Source organism: Neofelis nebulosa, chromosome 2, assembly GCF_028018385.1.
Source record: "Neofelis nebulosa isolate mNeoNeb1 chromosome 2, mNeoNeb1.pri, whole genome shotgun sequence".
In the NCBI taxonomy this organism is placed as follows: Eukaryota; Metazoa; Chordata; class Mammalia; order Carnivora; family Felidae; genus Neofelis; species Neofelis nebulosa.
This window is the reverse complement of record NC_080783.1, coordinates 142,141,216-142,163,778: the sequence shown is the minus strand read 5'-3', so window position 1 is coordinate 142,163,778 and position 22,563 is coordinate 142,141,216. Positions and strand designations below refer to the sequence as shown.

The following is a 22,563-nucleotide window of genomic DNA, read 5'->3' as shown; positions in this document are numbered from 1 at the left end:
TTAAGTATATATAGATCAGCTAGGGGTCATTTGCATGGTCTTTGACCCTTTGTCATTCCTTTCTTCTTCTTCTTCTTTTTTTTTAAGTTTATTTATTTTGAGAGAGAGAACGAGAGAGCAAGAAAGAGCAAGGGAGGGGCAGAGAGAGAGTCCCAAGCACATTGCACACTGGCAGCGTGTGGAGCCCAACTCAGGGCTCAAACTCATAAACCATGACATCATGACCTGAGCTGAAACCAAGAATTGGACACTTAACCAACTGAGCCACCCAGATGCCCTGACCGTTTGCCGTTCCTTTCAAAGAAATGTACATAAGTGCTCAGCAAAGTGAAAGACACCACAGCAGGTACTCAGTGAATATTTGTTCCTTTTCTGCTAGTAGAGTATGCTGGCTATGGAACTATTGCAAATTGTAACATAAATCAGTGCAGGGGAAAGGATAATGCATTGAAGAAAAAACAAAACATGCATAGGGCAGGTGGTTGCAGTTGGAACTTATTTTTTTAAGTTTATTTTGAGAGAGAGAGTACACTTGGGTGTGCATGAGCCCACAAGTGGTTGGGGGCAGAGAGAGAGGGAGAAGGAGAATCCCAAGCAGGTTCTGTGGTTTGTGCAGAGCCCAGAGCCTGACTTGGAGTTCTGTCTCATGAACCCTGAGATCATGACCTGAACCAAAATCAAGAGTCAGATGCTCAACCAATTGAGCCACCCAGGTGCCTCAAGGTTATAACTTTTTACTCAATGTTTTATTCAAAATATGTCTAGGGAAGATATGTTAGAGGAAACACACCAAAATATTATTATATATGATATAAATTTTCCTTAAGACACTCACTTTTCAGGGCTCCCCGTACACATTTTTCTATAAGATGGCAAAGCATCGAAATTGGCCAATTCCCATCCAGTGTTACAAAGACTGACCCCATTGGATAACCATTGGAATGTTGGCAGTTCCCCTAGGGCAAGCAAACCAAAGGAGGAGGGGATTGAGCCTCTTCCCCAGGGACCCTATCTCACTGTTAACACCCTCCCCAGCACAGCTGTTTCCACAGCACCCTGCACTCCCCTTATCACTCATTGTAAATCAGAGTCCTTACTCCTTCATGGAAATGGAACCCTCACTGGTTACGAGCTTCCTAAGGGCAGGGGCCGTGTCTATCCTTGTCACTACTTTGATTCCACACCCGACACAGGGCCAGCTTCATAATAGGTGCCCCATAAGTATGGAATGAACGAACCTTTGCTGAGACTGGTCTAGGAGGTTCCTGGAGGAGGTGGAGGTGACACAGAGGCTCAAGTCACCAACACTTTGCAGATTTAACAAACTGCACCCCCCGAGGCATGTTCTGTACACTGGCTCCATGCCTTCTATCCTAGGTCCTTCTGTCAATGAGTAAGATCGGGAAGCAAGTCTGGCAAGATAACCATGTGAGTGACAAGTACGAGCAATCAAACCGGAAGTTGTTCCTGGTGTCTTCACCAAGGAAGTGAGACAACTAGCCCAGATTCCACACATCAGATTCTTCCCCTTAAGACAATTGCTTGCAACTTTGGCTTTCTTCCAAGTCAGTCAGCTTCCTTCCACGTAGCAATGTCTATCCGGAGTAGTCTGGTATGTGAGACATTTGGGAACGGGAAGATCTGGGATAAGAATCACTTTGGGGCTTGTTTCATCACTGAATCTCAGTTTTCTCATCTGTGAAATGAGACCGTTTCGTCCTTCAGCATACACTAAGAGTTGAGAGTGTCAGTACTGAGGTTTTTATCCAGCTCTCTCCCTATTAGCTGTATGACTTTGGGTAACCCATTCAATCTCTCCATGTCTCAGGACTTCATCTGTAAAATGGGGGCTGATACCAGGGCCTCCCCCCCCCCCCCCCCACCCAGAGTGGATGAGAGGAGGAAGTGAATGTGAAACACCTAGAGCAGAAGAGCAGAATCGGGTACAAGGTAACATTCAATAGACACATATCATTTATTATTGACCCTCACTTTCACAGAGATCACAGGGACGCTGTAGGTCACAGCACATTGTAAAGGCTAAAGAGCAAAGAGATCTCATTTACTTTTTACCTGTGAGGTCTTAGGTCTGCCCTCCACTCACATTCAGGTCCCCTCTCTTTCTCCCTTTCTGGATTCAGAACTGTTCATTTGCTGGTTTGGAAACATGGGCTTCTTGAGTTACTGACCACCCACTGTCCCCTGCTCCATCTCTTAGAGGGGCTTGCACCAGGGGAGGGATGGGCCAGCCTGGCCTACCCGTCCGTGGATAAAATTCCCAAACCCAAGCTAGCACACACACACATCCCTTCCAGTGTTTGTCACACACGTTCTCTCCTCTCCTCACTCACTCCTTCTTGTATTTTTGAAGTATCTGGTCTTTGCAGGACATTGTGATTTGAAGTCCCCCATCCCCCCACCCCCACGCCAAGTGGGAGACCAGATCAGAATTCTCCTTTGCCTCCTTCATTCTTTGCCTGGCCTAGGACTAGTGTGGCTCTGCAGGTGTTCCTCTCCACCGTATCTCGGAGTTAGGGCTGCTGTTGTCTGCTCCCCACCCCCTCTTGACCACCTTCTTTCAAGGCAGGTCCCAGGTGGCTGCCAGCTGGAATCAGGTGGGGAGCTCAGGCTGTGCCCCACATCAATTACACCGGACATCAGGTTGGTTTTTGTTTGTTTGTTTTTAACACTTCTCAGGTAATTCCAATTGTGCAGCTGGGTCTGAGAACCACCAGCACAGGTAGAGCTTGGTAAATGAAAAACGTCTGTTGAGAGGTCAGTGCTATTGTTCTAACTCTGCGACGTTTGTCTTGGAGGGGCCGCATTTCACACTCCCTCCTGCACAAAGACCACTGGCAATTCTTTTCCAGATGGGCAGGTCCTCACAACAACCTCTCCCCATGGTCCCCACCCCAGTCATGCTCAGCATCCCCACCCCAAAGCGGCATCCTTGTCCTTGATGCTCAACTGTGCGCAGGCATACCCCAGGGAGAAATTCCACAGCGTAATTAAAAACATGTTTTGAAGGCGGCTCTGACTCCCCCCACCCTTTCCCTTTAAACATGTCTGTAACTTTAATTAAGCCCAGCCAAGGCTCAGAAGGGGCCGGTGGAAATTTTTTTTTTTCCCCTAACTGGTATTTCCTTGTTCTCTCTCTCTCTCCTTTTTTTTTTCTTCCCCTCCCCCTCTCTTTATAGCTCAGTCTACATGGGGGAGGAGGGGTTGCAAGGAAGGGCAGAATTGTACTTGTTGTTTTAAATCTCCGCCAGCTAGATTTCCTTCCCTCCTAGTCTGTTTCCAATTTAAAGGTGGGTAGCCAAGGCTTGAAATGAACTGCTTGATTCTCCCTTCTGCACCAACAACCCAGCCAGGATTCTTAGCCTGGATGAATCTACCCTGGGACCTGGGCAGGCTTGCAGCGGGCTGCCCACCCTCCCTGCACCTGCCAGTTTCTCCTTGCCTATTGCTGGGCCTGGAACCAAAGGCCACAGGCCTAGCAGGTGCCCAGGTCATAATAACCCCCCCTACTCTCATGAGTCCTCAGGCCTCCCCAAATATCCTGCTCTGACATGGAAGCTGGGACAAGGGGAGAACACCAAGGAGGCCTTGCACCGGGAGCTCTCAGGGGCAGGAAACACACCCAGTGATCTTTATAAACCTGGCACAGTGCCTGGCCCGTAGCAGATACTGGCGGGTGTTTATTTGTCTGGGGCAGTGGGGAGAGCTCTCGTCATTGGAAGTGCATGTTCTAGGGCTAGGCTTGAGAAGTCTTCTCTCACGCTCTCCAAACCCCATTTCTCTTCTGAGCGCCCGGAGCTCATCCTCACCTCCCACCCCACGCTTCCTTCTACTCCACTGTTGCGCGCACTATTCTGTCGGTAATTTTGTGCAGGTGTGAGCTCCCACCAGGCTCCAAATTCCATGAGAGCAGGGGCTGTGTCTGACTCACTGGGCTGTGCTGGATGTATAGGGTGATCATACAGCCCAGTTTGCCAGGTTAAGTGTTAGTTTCCATTTATTGCCCTGGTGCCATTGCTCCTAGTACCTCCTTTCACTTTCAGAACTGCCCCAGTTTGGATAATAAATTAGATGGCCACCCTATCTTTGTGGTCTCCATGACCACAGTGTGGGGTCACGGCCATATCTGCCTGTCCTGAAGTCCCAGGACCAGTCCCACCTGTCACTAACCTCTGAAGCCTCATTGACCTCATCAGTACCTGTGGAGACACCAGTGGTATCTCTCCCATGGAGCTGAGGTGACACTACAGTGCCAGGCACTTGGTAATACTTGATACATGTTAACGGAGGAAGAAAATTTTTAAAAAGGGGTGGGAGGAAAGCCCGGATCTAAAGATTTTCATCTTCTTCCGTCAGGGGTTGGGAGAAGAGGAATGGGGACATTTGATACCTGTTTTGCTGTTGCTCACAATAGTAAACACCCAAAGACCACGGACGTTTGAGCAAGTAAAAACCTGGGAGCTGAGTTGCGGGCCAGGTGTGTTGTACTTTCCTTACAGTCACTATTTGTAGAGGCAAAAGCTTCCAGAAGAACCAAAAGCTTAGGGAAGGAGCCACAGACCCCTGTCAGGGCTGCAGGGGGCTGTGGAAGATGCCCCCATCTTCCTCAGACATCCTGGAAATTCCTGGAATATGGTAACATTGGGAAGTCGGCTGGAGGCATACCGGGCAGAGATCTCAAATTCCAGGCCATCGGGATGACACCAAATGAATGTCAGCCCAGACTGGGTCTAGTCTTAGGAGATTCCCCCAGTCAAGGTTCTCAGCCCAGCTGGTCCTATCTCACCACAGAGAGGCTGGCCAGGTGTTCCTCTGCGGAGAACACCATGAGAAAGACAGAGTCCCCGAACAGGGGACACCCGCCAACATCAGGGAAAGGGAGCGGAGGTTGTGAGGGACTCTGAGCCAAATCCCGTCTTTAAAAATAGGGTCGTTCTCTGTAACAGCAGCATGCCTGACACAGAAATAGAATCATTTCAGCAGGTAAAGTCCTCAAGCATATTGTCTGAAGGCCACAAAGAGCACATTGCGAGTAGAATTAAGTGATATTCTTAATTTCTTCAGGAAATGAGATAAAGAAAACAGTTGCTGATTGGGTTTTCCTTGGCATTTCACAGATGGTGAACATCTTGTGGACAAAGACCATGCTTGTCTTGTTTGCCATTGCGTACCCAGCACCTGGCACAGTGCCTACTGATTAATAAGTACTGGTTGATTCAAGTAACACATTAATAAATAAATGGATTTAATAGTGAATCTTGTTTGGGGCACCTGGGTGGCTCAGTCAGTTAAGCGTCCGACTCTCCATTGCAGCTCAGGTCACGATCTCATGTTTCATGTGTTCGAGCCCCGCATCAGGCTCTGCTCTGGCAGTGAGGATCCTGCTTGTGATTCTCTGTCTCCCTCTCTCTCTCTGCCCCTCCCTCACTAGTGTGCACTCTCTCTCAAAAAATAAATAAATAAATAAATAAACTTAAAAAAATAGTGAGTCTTGGGGCACCTGGGTGGCTCAGCCGGTTAAGCATCCAACTTTGGCTCAGGTCATGATCTCGAGGTTCATGAGTTCAAGCCCCACGTCAGGCTCTGTGCTGACAGCTCAGAGCCTGGAGCCCGCTTCAGATTCTATGTCTCCCTCTCTCTCTGCCCCTCCCCTGTTCACGGTCTGTCTCTCTCTGTCTCTCAATAATAAATAAACGTTAAAAAAAAAAATAATGAATCTTGCTTAACTTTTGTCTATTTTCATTCTGGAAGGGAAGCTCTTGGAAGCCAGGGACTGAGTCTCTGATTACTGTTAGCACTTGGCTCCTGAGGGCAACAACTGACTTCAACACTTTGGAAAATCAGAGTTGCTTTGACAAAGGAAAGCAGCCTGAGGAGAGTGGTGTTTCCCAAATATGAGGGGATCCTAACTTGGCTTCCCTCTGCAGCCTCCCTAAGTCCTATCCAAGCCACACACACGGCAGAAAGGACCGACCACCTGTGCACATGGTTGGACTGTCTCCTTTGCTGCTTGCTCCCTTTGGGCTAGTTATTAAGCTATTGTCCCTCTGCTCCAAACCCACCCACCAGCCAGGGTCCCTCTGGGCAGGGGACCCCAGGAGCAGCCTCATTGTGCCCCTTCCTCACAGGTGTGAGTTACAGCTCCGCCAGCATCTTCTCAGTGTTTCCAAGTGCTACCAATTCCACGTCCTTCCTTTGGTTCCCTCAGCACTGGGGGTGGGAGCTGTGTCCTGCAATTGCTGCCTCTATGATACCTTGCTCTCTTCCACCCACGTGGGTAGCAGCTTTGTACTTAGCTAACACCTTTTTACATTCCAGATTTTCTCTGACTGAACCCTGACCGAGACAATCACAGGTCTTCAGATGTTCTACCAGATGGCCCCTTCTTCCCTAACATTTTTTCCAACACCCAGGAAAACCCTGTCCCGCCTGCATATACCCATCTCAAATGGAGGCTTGGAACAAATCCATTCTCTTCTTCCTCCCCGTCCTCCTTCCAAAGTCTCCCTGCCTTGCCTGCCTCTAGTCTGTCTAATCTCAGCTCTATCCACCCCTGGGTCCTTCCTCCTTCCTTCCTCCTCCAGCATCTTTAGTCATTTGACGTTTCCAAGACTGCAAGGCTATAGCAAAGTGCATATTTCTTTATAGTTACCTATTTACTTCACCCCTTTCCAGAAAAAAAATTAGAAGCCAGTTGGCATTTGCATGTATACCCTTGGGGTCCTCTGATCCCCTGTGGCTCTCGCCTATACTTCTCAGGGGATATCTGGCCTGTCCTACCTTTTATTGCTCTTCGTCTCAAAACACCCTTCAGGTTTCCCCAGCCAGACTGGAAGTGAGTCCAGGGTATAATCTGTGTCTTTTTCTTTTACATCCCTAGTCCAGCCCAGCCACGTATCAGCCCCTTTCACTGAAAGGGCTCAGTGAAAATCCGGGCTGGGTGATAAGCAGTTGTATCTCATTGAATCTAAGACACCATCAATTGTAAGGCGCAGTGTTACTTCTTGCACACTAGGAAACAAATGTGTCCAGTTAAGGTGCCAGTTGACCACACGCTGCACCTAATGTCAGAAATGTGAAAGTGTGAAAAGCCAGTGTAACTCATAGAATCAATGAAATACAGTATCATTGGTCTGGAAAGCTCTTGGAGTGTTGTTTTCCTTTGAGCCTGTTCTTCAGGGCTTAGAATCTTCCCACACAGCAGAGTATGGATGCTCAAAGGGCTTGTGGACTGGAATGGCAGGTTTCAACACCAGGGGGTGGGGGAAGGGACGGGCAGGCTGTGGATTCACATGCAGGGAGGGCAAAAGAAGACTACAATTGGCCGTGCTGGGCTGCAGGAGGAAAGGGCCCATCTCTGGACAAAGAAACATGTCTTCCTATGAAGGACACTTGTCAGAGAGGTTCACAGAGCAGCCAGCTGTTACTTCTGTGCTAAATGGCAAGGAGCTCACCGACCTCTCACCTTCCCCACCCCACCCCCACCTCACCCTCTCCACCGTTTCTTTGCTCTCCACCTCACTTTGAGACCACAGACTGCCCTTCTTACCTTTTGCCTTTTCCTCAGGGTCCAGTTCTTCCAGAGCAAAAGCTGGATCTGTCTCACAAAGCCCATGGCGGTGGCCACAGGAACAGGAGATCACTCCAAGCCCTCGGTTTATGGAGGGACAGCAACGGACATACAACACCGCTCAGAGCACCTCTGTCTCGGGCCACTGTGTCCTTCTCTGGGTGATTAGAGGCTAGTTTCCCCCTTCAAAGCATAATCCCTTTTAATTCACGTAAGCCCTTTGTTGAGGAAAGCAGGCTGCCACTCTGTTGCCCCCATCTGAGGAAGGGAAGAGACACCTAAAGATAGGAATGGCTAGGCACTGAGCAAAAGGAGGTGGGGGACTTCAAGGGAAGCATAAACACATCACAAAAACATAGAGGCTATGAGAAATTAGATCTGTACTGGGGAACTAGATTCAGTTTGTACCCCAGGCAACGGTGCCCAGGCCAAGAGCTGAGTTTGGGCTGAAATCTCACTTGTTTGTCCTGACTGAACCTTGGGCCCTGGTAGAGGGCTGCATTCAGGGAAAAGGAGTGTCTTTTTCTTTTCACGAAGGGGCCTTCAGCTCACCAGAGAGGTGAGCCATATGGGTCGGCAGAGCCCAGAGGCTATGTACCCCATGGCTGGAGAAATTCGATCTGCAGCAAAAGGGAATGAAGGGAGCGCATAGAGAGGCAAGGCGGAGGGCTTGAGTCCCAGCCGTGTCCCTGTTTCCAGTTGTCCTTGGGCCACAGCTGCTCCCTAGCTTTTCTTTCAGGCTATTTAGCTGTAAGATACCCCAATCCCTCCAGTAAAATCCCCTTTTGCCTAAATTAGCTCATTTGGCTCCTATCAATTGCAGCCAGAAAGGTTCCTGCCTATTTATTTATTGTGAGTTACCTTAATCAACAAGGGGATCTGACCTGGACAGACTGACAAAGGGTCAAAGAATTTGTCCGCAGCCCATTGGAATGTATCTGAATACAATTCCTGGGTAGGCACAGGATTGCAACAGCAACGCAAATAGAAAACTCAATAGAGTTGCAGTAGTTTAAAAGAGAAGAGCTAGACTTCATGAGTATCTTTTAAGGAAGTCAAAGAACTCCAAAATAATCAATATTGTCAGTTCCTGTATCTATTAGGAAAAGGCTGACAATTTTTCAAAACCTGCTGAGCAACGTGAAGGCTTCACAAGTGGGAAGATGCGTGGCAGGTTCAAAACACACCAGTCATGATACATTATCAGCTGGGACTAACCCACTTTTATAGTTGATCAAAACACTGAAAATTCTATCAACTGATTTTCCAAACACTTTGGTGGCCCATGAATCAAGTGGGGTATTGCTACTTGTTTCTAGTTTTGAACCAACTTTTTGTTTAAAATGTATTTACCATTCACTGTTATAAGAATTCTCTCCAGAGAGTCTCAAAGTGAAACTGTAAACACATTTTTCCTTTGTTTTTCAAAGCAGAAGCAATACCACATAGTTCATCGTCAGAGAGAAATGATGAATATTTCAAAACCATTTGGCACAGAGTAGAGGAATTTCTCTAGAAAAATAATCTCTAAAAGTTCCATATTTAAAAATATCTTTGGAGGAGAAAAAGTTAGAAATCATGAGAATGGAGGTAGTGCATGTTTCCCTGAGTCCTCAGGATAGCATAAAATGAATATCTATTACATGCCAGTACTAACTAATTTCTAGATTTGGATTTACATTTTTTTTGAGAATGATTAAAAATAAAAATAGTTTCTTAATTATTAAACAATAGCAAAATACATAAAAAATGTCTTTAGGGGCACCTGGGTGGCTTAGTCAGTTGAGCGTCCGACTTCGGCTCAGGTCGTGATCTCGCAGTTCACGAGTTCAAGCCCCGTGTCAGGCTCTGTGCTGACAGCTGAGAGCCTGGAACCTGCTTCCGATTCTGTGTCTCCCTCTCTCTCTGCCCCTCCCCCACTCTTGCTCTGTCTTTCTCTCTCAAAAATAAATAAGCATTTAAAAAAATGTCTTTATAGACTTGATATGAGTATAATCCCAGAACTTTGCTTTTACCTAAAATATCTACACCTTGATTTTATGTATTAATCAGTCTTGACTCTTACTTGATATGGTCTCATTAATGAATTTTGGGGCTTGGAGCTATCCTTTTGAGGTGGCCGCTCACTGCAGCAAGAATGGTATGCCCATTTTCTACTTTGCCTTGCTAGGGACATTTACATAGTGTCATAAAAGAGAACCAGGTCCCGTCACTAATTATTGTGGAGTAGAAATTAATACCAAACTAATAGAACTTAAGCATTCAGTGGAATTATGGAATCATAGGCTCTATACACTGAGAAATAAATTATATTTTACTAATTTAATCTCTACTATGAGAATCTTGCACATAGCTGGCACTAATTTAGTCTTTCCTGTAAGAATTTTGGACTTCATGTTGTTATTGTTGTTCAACTGGCATATAGATATTACATTTTAGTGTGTAAAAATAGTACTATTTGAAAACATATTCACCTGAAACATGTCCACAAGCTTCTATCTTACTTAGTGAGAGGAGGCACGGCTCTCATGTTTAAGCAATCTCTGCCTCCCCAAATATTCCAGAGCCACTCTGGACACCACGTAAAAAGAGTGGTCTTGAAATCTAGAGAGCTCACTGTTTAAAAAGCAGGCACTGAGGGTTTTATCACGGCACACCTTCTAACAGCAACGTGTGGATACTCACCAAATGCCCATCACAGAAGAACAGATACATGAACTGTGGAGTATTCTCTCTGTCAAAGCTCCTACAGCAGTAAGCATGAACAAAGTGCACCTACAAAATATATATATATATATGGACAGTTCTACCATCCAGATGCTGAGCAAAAAAAGCCTGACACAAAACATGTTAGTCCACATTTATATAAAGTTCAAACACAGGCAAAACACATCTCTGACGTTCAAAGTCTAGATGGTGGTCACTCTTTAGGAGCGCGGGGCAGCTGTAAGAGGGTGCAAGGGGTATTTCTGGGGGTGCTGGAAACAGTTTTGTTTTTTTTTTTTTGGATCTATGTGTCAGATACTTGGGTATGTTCAGTCCAAAATTTAAAAATTGGTCTGTAAAGTCAGGATTTGTACACTTCTCTGTATGTATGTCAGACTTTAATAATCATAGTTTTTTAAAGAGCAGGTGAAGGAAGAGAACGCAGTGAAGGAGCCTGAGCCGGAAGAGCTAGAGATGATGGGGAAAAGTCTGGAAAGAGGGGTAACCTTGAAGTCACAGAAAGGGGATGTTTCAAGAAGGAGGAATTGTTCCACAGTACCAAATGGCTCAAGGAGAGTGGGTAGCATAAAGGTCACTGGATTTGATGACTTCAAAGCCATTCTGCAAGAATGGCAGAAACCAGAAGCAGCGGGCTGAAGACTGAGACAGGAGAGTGCAGCTGCTGTCACGTAGCTAGACTGTGCAGGCAGATGATGGAGACAGTAGCTAGAGGCAACATCAGGTCAACCGGGTCTTCGTTTCCCTGAAGACAGGAGAGATTTGGCCATGTTAGTGTGTGGGAAAGAGCCAGTTGAAAGAAAGATGCTAAAGTTAGTGGTGGATGATTGATGGGGTCCCCAGGAAGGGGAGGAGGTGGAATTAGCCTTGGGCAGGGGAAGGGGCACTTTGCATTCCATGGACACGGCAGGGAAGGAGGCCAGGGAGGTGCAGGTGCAGAATTCATTCAGGAAGCCCAGATGGAGAGTTGAGGGAGCTCATCCTAGTGGCTCTTGTTTTCAATGTGGCATAAGAAGAATAGGGAGATTAAGTGGGATAATGTGAAAATACTTTGTGAATTATAAATCGTAACAAACACACAAATTTACAGGGAGGGTATGTTACGGGAGAGCGATTTAATAGACAATGTGTGGAGATCTCAGGAGCCAAATTATTCATAGACAATCCCTCTCCCACCATAGACAATGCCCCTCCTGCCCCCAACACACACTGGCTATTATATTTATCTAATTAGCTGGTAAATCACAGGTACAATCTTGTTATTCAGTTCAGCTTAGCAGTTTAAACCAATAATCAGCACCAACAGAAATGTTTTCTGGAGATTCTTTTTCCAGTTACAGTTAATTCTGCTCCAAGAGAACTGGTCCCTTTTAAAGGTCTGCTGTCCCTTGGAAGACAAGGTCCTAGTTTCTGGATCTCATTCTCCTTCTCCATCTATGCTGCCTCACCCACAGGTCCCCCTGGGGGTTCCCTGTGTTTCTCTTTTTCCTGGAGACCCAGACCACTCAGATCTCTGGAGTTGGTTCAGCTTTTTCCTCATTCTTTAGAATGCACGAAGCATCTAGTGGCACCCCTACCTCCAAAGGCAGATGACTTTGGGGAAATTATTCATACAGAAATTAAAGGTCTAGAAATGTCTTTGTGTCGACTCTCTTGCCTGATACCTTTGGGAAGTGTTTGTGGACTTTGGGAGGTAGAAGGTAGGGTATGTGGTCCACACACCCCAGCATGAAGGACATTGCTCTCGCAGAAGACAAAAGTCAAGCTGTTACAAAAGTGAGGAGGCAAACTGCTGTTCCAAGCACGTTTTATATACACTTGCTTCAAAAGCTGCTTAGCATTTTGCTGACTTGAGATTCAGAGAACCCACCAGAGCCCAGAGATTTTACATTTTCTGGGTATTAAGTGCAAAATACTTGCCAGATAACAGACTTTTGGGGGATGCCGGGGAGTGTTTCATAGCAGACCATTAGTCTGGGCTGTTATCACACTGAGCTGGAGTGGGGTTTTGAGCGGCTGGCGGTGCACAGTCTGATAACACCTGAGTAACCTCACTCCCGGGGCCAGGCCTGACACTCGGCAATCTCAGGGCATCGTGCACTCAGCTTCAAGAGTAAGGCATTCCAAAGGGCTCTGGCTAGAGGCAAGCAACACAACCAATGACAAACTTAAAGAGAGGGAAAGAGACATTTCAGTGCCAAAATAATTTTTGAAAATCAGAGACCTGGGCTAAATCAAAACAAGTTCTTTGTGGCGATCCATTTCATATGGTAAATAATGCAATAGCCCGGTGGGGGGGGGGGCAGCGTGGAAGGTGCGTGTCTCCTCACAATGTTAAGGAAGCCGTCAGGAACTTTCCATCAGGAGGTTGGCAGTGGAAATCTCTGCAAACTGGACCACATGTGTCTGCCTAACTTTCAACAGTGGGTACAGAGCCTGCCTCCTGTGCAACCTTGCCAACAGGCGACTGATCTGGAGGAGCTCACTTCAATCCTCCCACTGAGTGGCAGAACCAAACAGTGACTGAGAGCAATGACGTTTTTCGGTTACTGTTTGACCTCGGGCTGGGGGGACACAGAAGGAAAATAGAAACCACTCAGGCAGTTTTCTGCGAGGTGGTAGAAGTGGCGTGGGAAAATACTTCGCATGGGTCCTGCCTGCTCAGCCCAACAAAGAAATCTCGTGGTTTGTTGTCAGATTCCTCCAGCTAAATTCGTCAAAGGGGGGGAAGAAAACCTCTGTTGGGTGAGGGAAATCTCTCCCTTGAGACAGTGCCCTAGCACTCCCCTCCTTAATGATTCATAGCCGCCCCGGCCCTCTGCTTAAACCTGTGGGCAGGGTAAGGAGGAACGGGGAAGAGGAGCATCAGCCTTTGTTCCTGCCCTGGACTCCTCTCCGGCTCAGCCCCAGTGGGAATGCTCCTCCAGCATTTTCGCCAACACCGAAAACCACGACAGCGCTGGGGTCCAAGCGGTCCCCCTTAGCAACCAGCCTGGAAGCCCCCATGAATGGTGTGTGCAGGCGGTTTCCATACACATAGCTTTCAAATTCTGATTATCTTCACTCCCTAATGAAATTAAATTATTTTAAAAAGTGCTAGTCCTCGATATCGTTTAATAAAGATTTGAGGGGCGCCTGGGTGGCGCAGTCGGTTAAGCGTCCGACTTCAGCCAGGTCACGATCTCACGGTCCGTGAGTTCGAGCCCCGCGTCAGGCTCTGGGCTGATGGCTCAGAGCCTGGAGCCTGTTTCCGATTCTGTGTCTCCCTCTCTCTCTGTCCCTCCCCCGTTCATGCTCTGTCTCTCTCTGTCCCAAAAATAAATAAAAACGTGGGAAAAAAAAAATTAAAAAAAAAAAGATTTGAGTGTGAGTACTGTGGTATGGTGGAAAGTCATAGTCTCTGCAACCACACAGAACTGGGCTCAGATCACAGATCTGCCCCTTAGCTGTGGACCGCTGGTGAATCTCTAAACCTCCTTCTCTATGTTTTAAAAATCCAGATGTTGCTGTTAAATGATGAGAGGGGCGCCACCTGGGTGGCTCAGTTGGTTAAGCGTCTGACTCTTGATTTCAGCTTAGGTCATGATCTTCTGGTTCATGAGTTCGAGCCCCACGTCAGGCTCTGCACTGACAGTGTGGAGCCTGCTTGGGATTCTCTCTCTCTGCCCCTACCCTGCACATGATCTCTCTCTCTCAAAATAAATAAATAAAATTTAAAAAGCATTAAAATGATGAGAGAAAATGTCTGCATTAACCCAGGAGCTCCTTGAGAAAATACAGGAAGGTTTCTTTTCCTTAATAAATGATGCTTCTTTATTTTTCTTTCAACCACTGTCTGAGTAGTTAGATTATATTTGGAGAAAGATTGGATATGGTCCACTGAAGTCCCTTAATACAGAAAACTGTGTTGCTTTTTAAGAGGCCACATCAGGTCAATACTGGTTTCTCAGAAAGGCCTGGAGAAGCCATCTTAAGTGAAAGTCCTGTCATCAAAGACAAAAACCTTGCAGTAAAATAGTTATCACTGGCTTTCAACCTTTAGTAGCTTAACTGCAGCTAGAGAATGGCAGACACTCAGGGCCTAAACTGAGGAATTAATCACAGCGGGACTGTTCTAATCCTTTTCCGGAACACTTAGACTTTCTCTCTGAAAGATGCTGGATCAGGACTTTTGAGATATCTAAAGTAAATTTTTAAACTAGACTCAGGCTCTGTGTAGAAGGCACATCCGGGGTTTGAATCCTCTGGGTAACACACAGAGTGAAGAGCATATTTCTTAGAGAAGGAAAAAAGGAGCCCTTTGGCTTCAATTGCCTTTCTTGTGGAGTGCATTCAGCTGGAGCAGGGGAGCTGGGCATGGGATAAACTTTGAGGAGTGTCCACAGGCCTCTTCACTGTCATGATGACTGCTGTTGAAGACGTGAGGAGATCAACAGAGATCAAGTGGAGAGAACCCTGACCAACTCCTCCAAGATTAGTCTGTTTCCAAACAGAGCAAGTGTTTCTCAGTGTTTCCTACAGGCACTTGCCTTCTACTTTTACTATGCTTGCCAGATCCATGGGACACCTGTACTTGATAATACTTAGTCAACTTTAAATTGACTCAATTTTTATGCTTAGCCAAATCCTCAACAATCATCAGGGAAATCACAGGTTTTGTATATTTTCCTATAGTACTTTAGAGCATAAAGCTCTGAAAATAATTTTTCACATACCCCTTTAAATAATGTCGTGTGCCACCAGTAGGTACACCAGGATTTGAAAGACACTTCTTTAGATGAGCAAATACATCATGAGAAGAGTGACTATTACAGGCAGGGGTTAATGGTTATTTTTATTTTTCTGTACTACTTGCCAAACCACCTCCCAACCTCTTTCTGGTGGAAGAGATTCTTTCTTCCTTTCTTTCTTTTTAAATGTTTATTTCTTTATTTTGAGAGAGAGAAAGAGAGTACAAGTGGGTGGATAGGGCCAGAAAGGAGAAAGAGAATCCCAAGCAGAGCCTGACATGGGGCTTGATCCCTGGTCTCACAAATTGGGAGATCATGAACTGAGCAGAAATCAAGGAGTCAGATGCTTAATTGACTGAGCCACTCACACGCCCTGGAAGACATTTTTTTAAATGTTTATTTATTTTTGAGAGAGAGCGAGCTGGGGAGAGCAGAGAGAGACAGGGGGACAGAGGATCTGAAGCAGGCTCTGAACTAACAGTAGAGAGCCCAATATGGGGCTCGAACTCATGAACCACAGGATCATGACCTGAGCCAAAGTCAGATGCTCAACCAACTGAGCCACCCAGATGCCCCATCCCTGGAAGAGATTCTTAATAAAACCCTCCCTTTTCTTTAGTATCTATAAACACTTTCGTGTGCACCATGTCATTTGAACCTCACCCAGTGAGGTGGGCTGGATAAACATTTGGACTTCCGCTCATAGAAGAAATCAAGGCTCAGAATTTAAATTCCTTACTCAAAGACACATAGCTGTCAGTACTAAGGCAGGAGGAGTAAAAGCCCTAAGCTTTTTGATTTCATCAGTTATAGCAACTTCTTAGCAAATAAATCATGGTTGACAGGGACCAGGTGTGAGGCAGGGGAGTGTGCGTGTGTGTGTGTGTGTGTGTGTGTGTGTGTTTACACTACTCTCATCACCATTCACCTATTTCAAAAACAGTAACTTAAGTAAAGGTCAGCTTGTCACAGAGACAGGACTTTTGTTTCAATTCAGTGGAAAACAATGTGGCTTCTATTCTCTTCAAGATTTTGGTGGTTAAGGACACATGTTTCTGAGTCAGACACACTTGGGTTTGAAACTCTGCTCCACTGCCTAGTAGGTGTATGACTCTGGGAAAGTTTTTAACAGTTTAATTTTGATGAGTTTCATCATGTTTAAAGTGGGAATAATAATACTATATGATAAATACTATATAATACTCAATGCGCGGGGTTGTTGATAGTGGCTGTTGAGAACTTCCGCATCACAGGGCTATGATTAAATGAGATCATCTGAAAAAGAGCGTATTACTATGCTGAGTCTAAAGGGAGCATTAAATGATGGCTATTGTTCTTTAATCAGAAATGTCTACTGTTGACACATTTGTTACCTAACATTTTGAAATTAATGATGGTCATGATTGAGTTTTTATAAGGAAGGCCCATCTTCAGATATATGAAATATGATAATAGGGATGTCCATTCAAACATTTACCATTTCCCCTCAAAGCAGTAATAGTGCACTCCCTCTCTCTCGCCTCATTTCTGTGACCCAAGGCCATTGCCATCCCTCCAAATACCTTCACAGCAGCAAAGATCCTTTACATTTTTTAGGGCTTAAAAATGTGCAGTAACTCAGGTATACTTTCTCACTTGCCCTTCACAACTGCCCTGTGATGCAGATATTATTCTCACTCTCACAGAAGAGAAAACACTGTCAAAAAGGTTGTATGACCTGCCAAAGTCACATAGCGTGTAAACAGAAAAGTTGGGACGGAAACACAGGCCTTCTCATTCTTTCCAATCACATGAGTCTCTGACAAAGCAGGAAATAAATACATGGTTGAATCTTCCTTTGACTTACATCTCCTCTTCCTGGTACATAATGTCATAAGCTTCTGCAAAAAGTTTCCTAGAGCACTAGTGAGTGGGAAACCTCACTTTTTTGACTGACACCAATGTGGGAAGCTGTCCCTAACTGTCCAACCTGGACTGCCATTGGCTGGCCATGGTTTCATCCTTTTTATTTAAATGGGGAAATCAGGCCACTGGAACTCAGCATTTTCTAAAAAGGAAAACTGAGTCATTTGTTTTTCGCTGATTTCCATTCTAACCTCCTTCTGCATTGATAGATGGCAAACAGCTCCCAGACCTTTTGGTGACTCATCCGCACAATGGCGGCTTGTCTGAGGTTCCAAATCAGTTTCAGAATACTAATTTCCTATTTCCTCCCCATTTCAGAAATCCTCACGATAGACTTTACTACCGTGAGCATCGAAAAGGAGGAAAAGATGGATTGGTTTTACAAACTGTTGCGCCCTTTCAATTGTGAGGATGAGACCTCTGACTGACAGTCTGCAGGAAAATGTATCATCGCCATGTTTTTCAAAGGTCAAGTGGCCCCCTTCAAAGGGCTCTACTTGGGTCCCCGACTTCACTATACCTCTGAGAAAAAGTAAGGGAAACCAAAATGGGAGAGCAAGGGACAGAAGAGGAAAATGGTGTGAAAAGAGCAGACAGGGGAAGGGACTCACCTCAGGTCCTTCTCCCACTACCTTAGTCCAAAGTAGGGAAGATCTCAGTGGTACTAAAGCAGTGAGAAAGGTCCTTCTCATCTCTCCTCTCCTCCCACAATGGTCTCACAGCCTGAACCACCATTTCAGTCGAGCCCTTTTGCAACACTGCTTACCAACTACTTCCCACTACAGAGAACTAGTCATGTTGTCAGATTACTTAGCAGTATCCTCTCTTGGTTAGATCATGCATTGTATTTGAAGTCATTTTAGTGGAGTCTCTATTTTATTTTCATTCAGATTAAAGGGTAGCACTTGTAAAAACACTCCCAGTAACTTTGGTGAGACAGTTTAATTCATTGGGTTTGAAAACATTGGCTCCAAGACTGAATTTCAACCAGGAATAAATGTCTCCAAGGGGCAGAAGAGGTTCTTTGACGTATAAATACACTTGTTAGAAAACAGGTCATAAAAACAGTTTACTACATGCCTAGCATGAGGTTGTTAAGCTCTTTCACTAGTTTCCTTCAGACACTGGAAGTGAAAAAAATAAATAAATAAAGCACAACCCAGCATGATATTTCTGTAGGTATCACCTCCCCTACATCAGAGTCAACCTGGTGTGGCTGTTAAACCTGCAGATTCCTAGGCTTTGTGGCTGAGCTACTCGATCAAAATCTCTGGAGGTGAGGTCTAGGAATCTGCGTGTTTAACAAGCTTTCCAGGCGATTCTGACACACCTAGCATTTGTGAAGCACCACGGAAATCAGGAAGACAGGTCCTTCTTCCACTAGGGTACCAGGGCTGGCCTTCAGGCCCCATCGTCTAAATCCAGTTAATTCTTGCAGTTTTAGGATTGCCGCAAACTAATTGCCGTTGTTGGAGCTACCAAGCGTGGAAATGGTTTCTACCAAGAAAATATAACACTGACTTCCATTACATTACCCGCAAATCTTCAGGAATTTTAACTTACTGCATCATAAAACTCAGCTCTGGGATCTTATATGTGAAGCGCTTATTGGAATAGATGGTTATTTCCCCACTTTTAAGTCAAGGAAAAGAACTCCATAAATATAAAGAGTGTTTTATGACAACAGAGGCATATTCTTTCTTAGATTGTTAGCAACCTAGAATCTTTACACACAAAATTTTTTTTTAAGATTTTATTTTATTTCTTTTAAAGTAATCTCCATGCCTAAAATGGGACTCGAACTTACAACCCTGAGATCAAGAGTTGCATGCTCCACCCACTGAGCCAGCCAGGTGCCCCACAAAAGTTTTTTTAGTTATAAAAGAGGTTGGGCCTGTCCTGGTTAAATCAATAATCTGGTGGGCTCAAGGGACACAGGTCAAGTGCATCTGTGGATTTGTCAGCATCGTATTTCCTTAGAATCACTGGACTTACTTGTGCAAGGACTGCCTGTGACCCCTCAAGTGAGGCTCCATCTCAAACCAGTTCACCAGTTACAGAAAGAGTTTTTGAGGGTCAGTATGCTGGGTACTATGGATAGGACTTGACATAGTATTAAAAAGAGTGCCTCTCAACTCTTTTGCATCAGAATTAGTGGTAAGGCCCGCTTCACATCTTTTTTTTTTTTAATTTTTTAATGTTTATTTATTTTTGAGAGAGAGAGAGACAGAGCACAAGCAGGGGAGGGGCAGAGAGAGAGAGAGGGAGACACAGAATCCGAAGCAGACTCCAGGTTCTGAGCCTGACATGGCGATCGGACTCACAAACCATAAGATCGTGACCTCAGTCCAAGTCGGACGCTTCACTGACTGGGCCACCCACACACCCCAGACCCACCCCACATCTATTGAATAGGAACCTTCAGGGGCAACATACTTGTTTGAATAAACAAATCACCCCAGGTGGGTGTAATGCAGACCCAAGGCTCAAGACATTGGCTATTAAAACTCCTCCCTTCTGAAGGGCACCTGAGATTTTTTAGCCTATAATAGATAACACTGATACAAATGCATCTGACATAGGATGTGTATTAAGAACACATTACAGACGGGGCCCCTGAGTGGCTCAGTCGGTTAAGCGTCCGACTATGGCTCAGGTCATGATCTCACGGTTCGTGAGTTTGAGCGCCACATTGGGCTCTGTGCTGACAGCTCAGAGCCTGGAGCCTGCTTTGGACTGTGTGTCTCCCTCTCTCTCTGCCCCTCCTCCACTTGCCATTCTGTCTTTCTCTCTCAAAAATAAATAAAACATTAAAAAAAAAAAGAGAGAGAACACATTATAGACAAAACACAACAGCCACAGATAACATCAAATCCAACATAGAAACAAATGCATAGAAGGAAGGATAAATGCAAAATTGGCAGTAGTTCAGGAAAGCACAGATGTATTTCTGTGCAGATTCTATGGCCTCTGGTTGATGGGAGGAGCAACAGACTTTGCTGTTGGTTTTGGTATTTCAGATTAAAGGCTCAGAGTCAAAAACTGGTTCTAGTTTAAAAGGCAATGCTTTAACTTTTTCATAATTCTGATGTATTGGAAGTTATATAAAAATCATATGAAGAAAATACCTAGAGTATATACAATTTGTATTAAGATTGTATGGTCTTTAATTTTTATTTTAGGGTAGAGTGATAATTTAACTGAGTTCTGCATAAGACTGAATATGGTGTCCAGGAAAAATGAAAGACTAAACCAAATATTCTGTGAACACATATGAACACATATTACACCCATGTTTATTTATTTTTTTTTTTTAAATTTTTTTTTTTTCAACGTTTTTTTTTTATTTATTTTTGGGACAGAGAGAGACATAGCATGAACGGGGGAGGGGCAGAGAGAGAGGGAGACACAGAACCGGAAACAGGCTCCAGGCTCCGAGCCATCAGCCCAGAGCCTGACGCGGGGCTCGAACTCACGGACCGCGAGATCGTGACCTGGCTGAAGTCGGACGCTTAACCGACTGCGCCACCCAGGCGCCCCAACACCCATGTTTAAATGAAACCCAGGCAGTTGTATAGCAAGTGAAAAGAAATCAAAGCTTTGCAGTCTGGCTAATGAGAGGTTCTCTGAAGGGCATTCTGCGGAATGCATTTCTCTTGGCAGTTGCTCTAGTGGACTCAATTCACTTCTAAGCAGATTTCTTTAATCCTTAGCTCTAACTGGGTCAGCATCATCTGATTTTAAGTATTATTACAGGAGACATATGCACAATGATTATTGAAATAGCTACAACAAACCTGCCTAGAAAGTTACCTTTTCTTGGAAAAATGCTCAAAAGACCCAATTCACATAAGTGGACAAATCTCTGGTGGGACCACCGCTATTGCAGGGGAAGGAACAAATGGAGGTGGCCCTCAGATGATAAACATGCCAAAACTTCCATTGAGATTTTTTTTTATTTAAAAAAAATTTTTTTTTCAACGTTTTTTATTTATTTTTGGGACAGAGAGAGACAGAGCATGAACGGGGGAGGGGCAGAGAGAGAGGGAGACACAGAATCGGAAACAGGCTCCAGGCTCCGAGCCATCAGCCCAGAGCCTGACGCGGGGCTCGAACTCACGGACCGCGAGATCGTGACCTGGTTGAAGTCGGACGCTTAACCGACTGCGCCACCCAGGCGCCCCGAGATTTTTGTTTAATAGGCTGCTTAGGAAAAATGTTCAATTAGCTTACCTTATTCTCTGTATTGGCTCAGGAAGATTCTGTTGGGTAATTTGTGGACATGGACTTGAAAAGAATTTTCACAGTTGGGAGGGTAACACATTTTGTTTTTCAATCAGAAAATCTAAATAAAACAATTGTGTGGTTACCCCTTACCAGCGGCAATTATCAACAGGTGGGTCAGTGCTACTCGTTCAAGATAGCTGTTAGGTGCTACTCATTAACTTAGAATCCTTTCCCTGTACCCGATCATCTTGCTGGATTCTCCTACTCTTTGTACTTTGTTGGTGATTCTCTTTGAGGTTGTAGGCTTACAATTATATTTCATCTACAAATAGTGATCATTTTATCTTGTCCTTTCCAAGTTTTTTACCTCTACATTCTTTCTCTTGCTTAATTATATTAGCTGATATTTCCAGTACAATGTTCAATAGTAGTTAAATAGCAGTAGTGATCAGCATTCTTACTATGTTTCTCTAGATCAGTTTGCCTCTGGTGTGGTTCATCCATTAAGTATGATGCAGACATTGGGTTACTACTCCACTCCATCCCCAAATACAATTATATGAATAGATTTTATGTTACAGGACCCTCCAGAGTTTACAAATGTAACAGGCATTATACTGGCTGGGCCTAAGAAAGCCATCGTACCATTTTTCAAGTAAATGATTTAAGGAAGAGAGGGTCTTATTCTGTTTGCTTTTGAGGTCTCTAGATCAAAAATTCACCACAGGAAACACACTTTGTTCATCTCCGTATTCCTAAATATTTATTGCCCAAATGTGCACGGTAAGAACCATCTTCAAATGCCCTTTCATCTTTGTAATTAACACTTGAAGTTATGAAGCCAGATTACCTAGAATTCCCCAACTCCTCAGGTACCGTTTTCATGACCTACACAGTTCACTAACCATGAGGACTTCTGGTAGTCAGTAGGCCTTTTAACTCAATACTACTACTGCTCTTTTCCCTCAGGCAAATTTCCCTGCCCATTTGTAATGTCACCTTCCAGTTAGTGATTTCCACAATAGAAAAAGTAGCAACTCTTCTTGTTTAATGGCCTTCAGAAGCTGGTGAGTGTCAACAGGCTGAGGATTAAAAATAGGATGAGACTGCAGGGACCCTGAAGGCAGGATTTCCTTGCTTGTCTCAGATTATACAGGTAGGGTGTTGGGAATGGACAGGAAAATCAGGCAAGAAAGGAGGAATGACAGCAAGGAATAGTTCTCCCATTGACATTTGCCAGTGAGAGGAAACAAAGATGTCAATTTACTGAGTAATTCCATTATATTCTCTGGGTTGGTTATATTAACACGTTAAAGGACATGTGAAAGTATATGAAAGTGCAAAAATACTCACACCTATTATTTAATAGTGAGATTAAGGGCCCTGACT

The 22,563-nt window shown here is 44.8% G+C and overlaps 1 protein-coding gene and 1 long non-coding RNA gene across 5 annotated transcripts in view; both read right to left on the bottom strand.

Moving 5' to 3' along the window:
- Positions 1–7,755, bottom strand: part of ABCA4 (ATP binding cassette subfamily A member 4) — a 132,350-nt gene extending 124,595 nt beyond the window's left edge. For 2 of the 3 annotated variants that reach the window (XM_058716508.1, XM_058716510.1), the window contains exon 1: positions 7,568–7,755. In XM_058716508.1, coding sequence (XP_058572491.1) covers positions 7,568–7,633 — 66 coding nt within the window. In that variant the 5' untranslated portion in view covers positions 7,634–7,755. The remainder of the gene's footprint in view (positions 1–7,567) is intronic. The other variant, XM_058716511.1, reaches the window with a different exon arrangement.
- Positions 7,756–10,642: 2,887 nt separating this feature from the next.
- LOC131504351 (uncharacterized) overlaps positions 10,643–22,563 on the bottom strand; it is a 20,108-nt gene continuing 8,187 nt past the window's right edge. The window contains exons 3-4 of one of the 2 annotated variants that reach the window (XR_009257945.1): positions 21,181–21,292; positions 10,643–11,057 (exon numbers count right to left, since the gene is read on the bottom strand). This is a non-coding gene — a long non-coding RNA (uncharacterized LOC131504351). The remainder of the gene's footprint in view (positions 11,058–21,180; positions 21,293–22,563) is intronic. The other variant, XR_009257944.1, reaches the window with a different exon arrangement.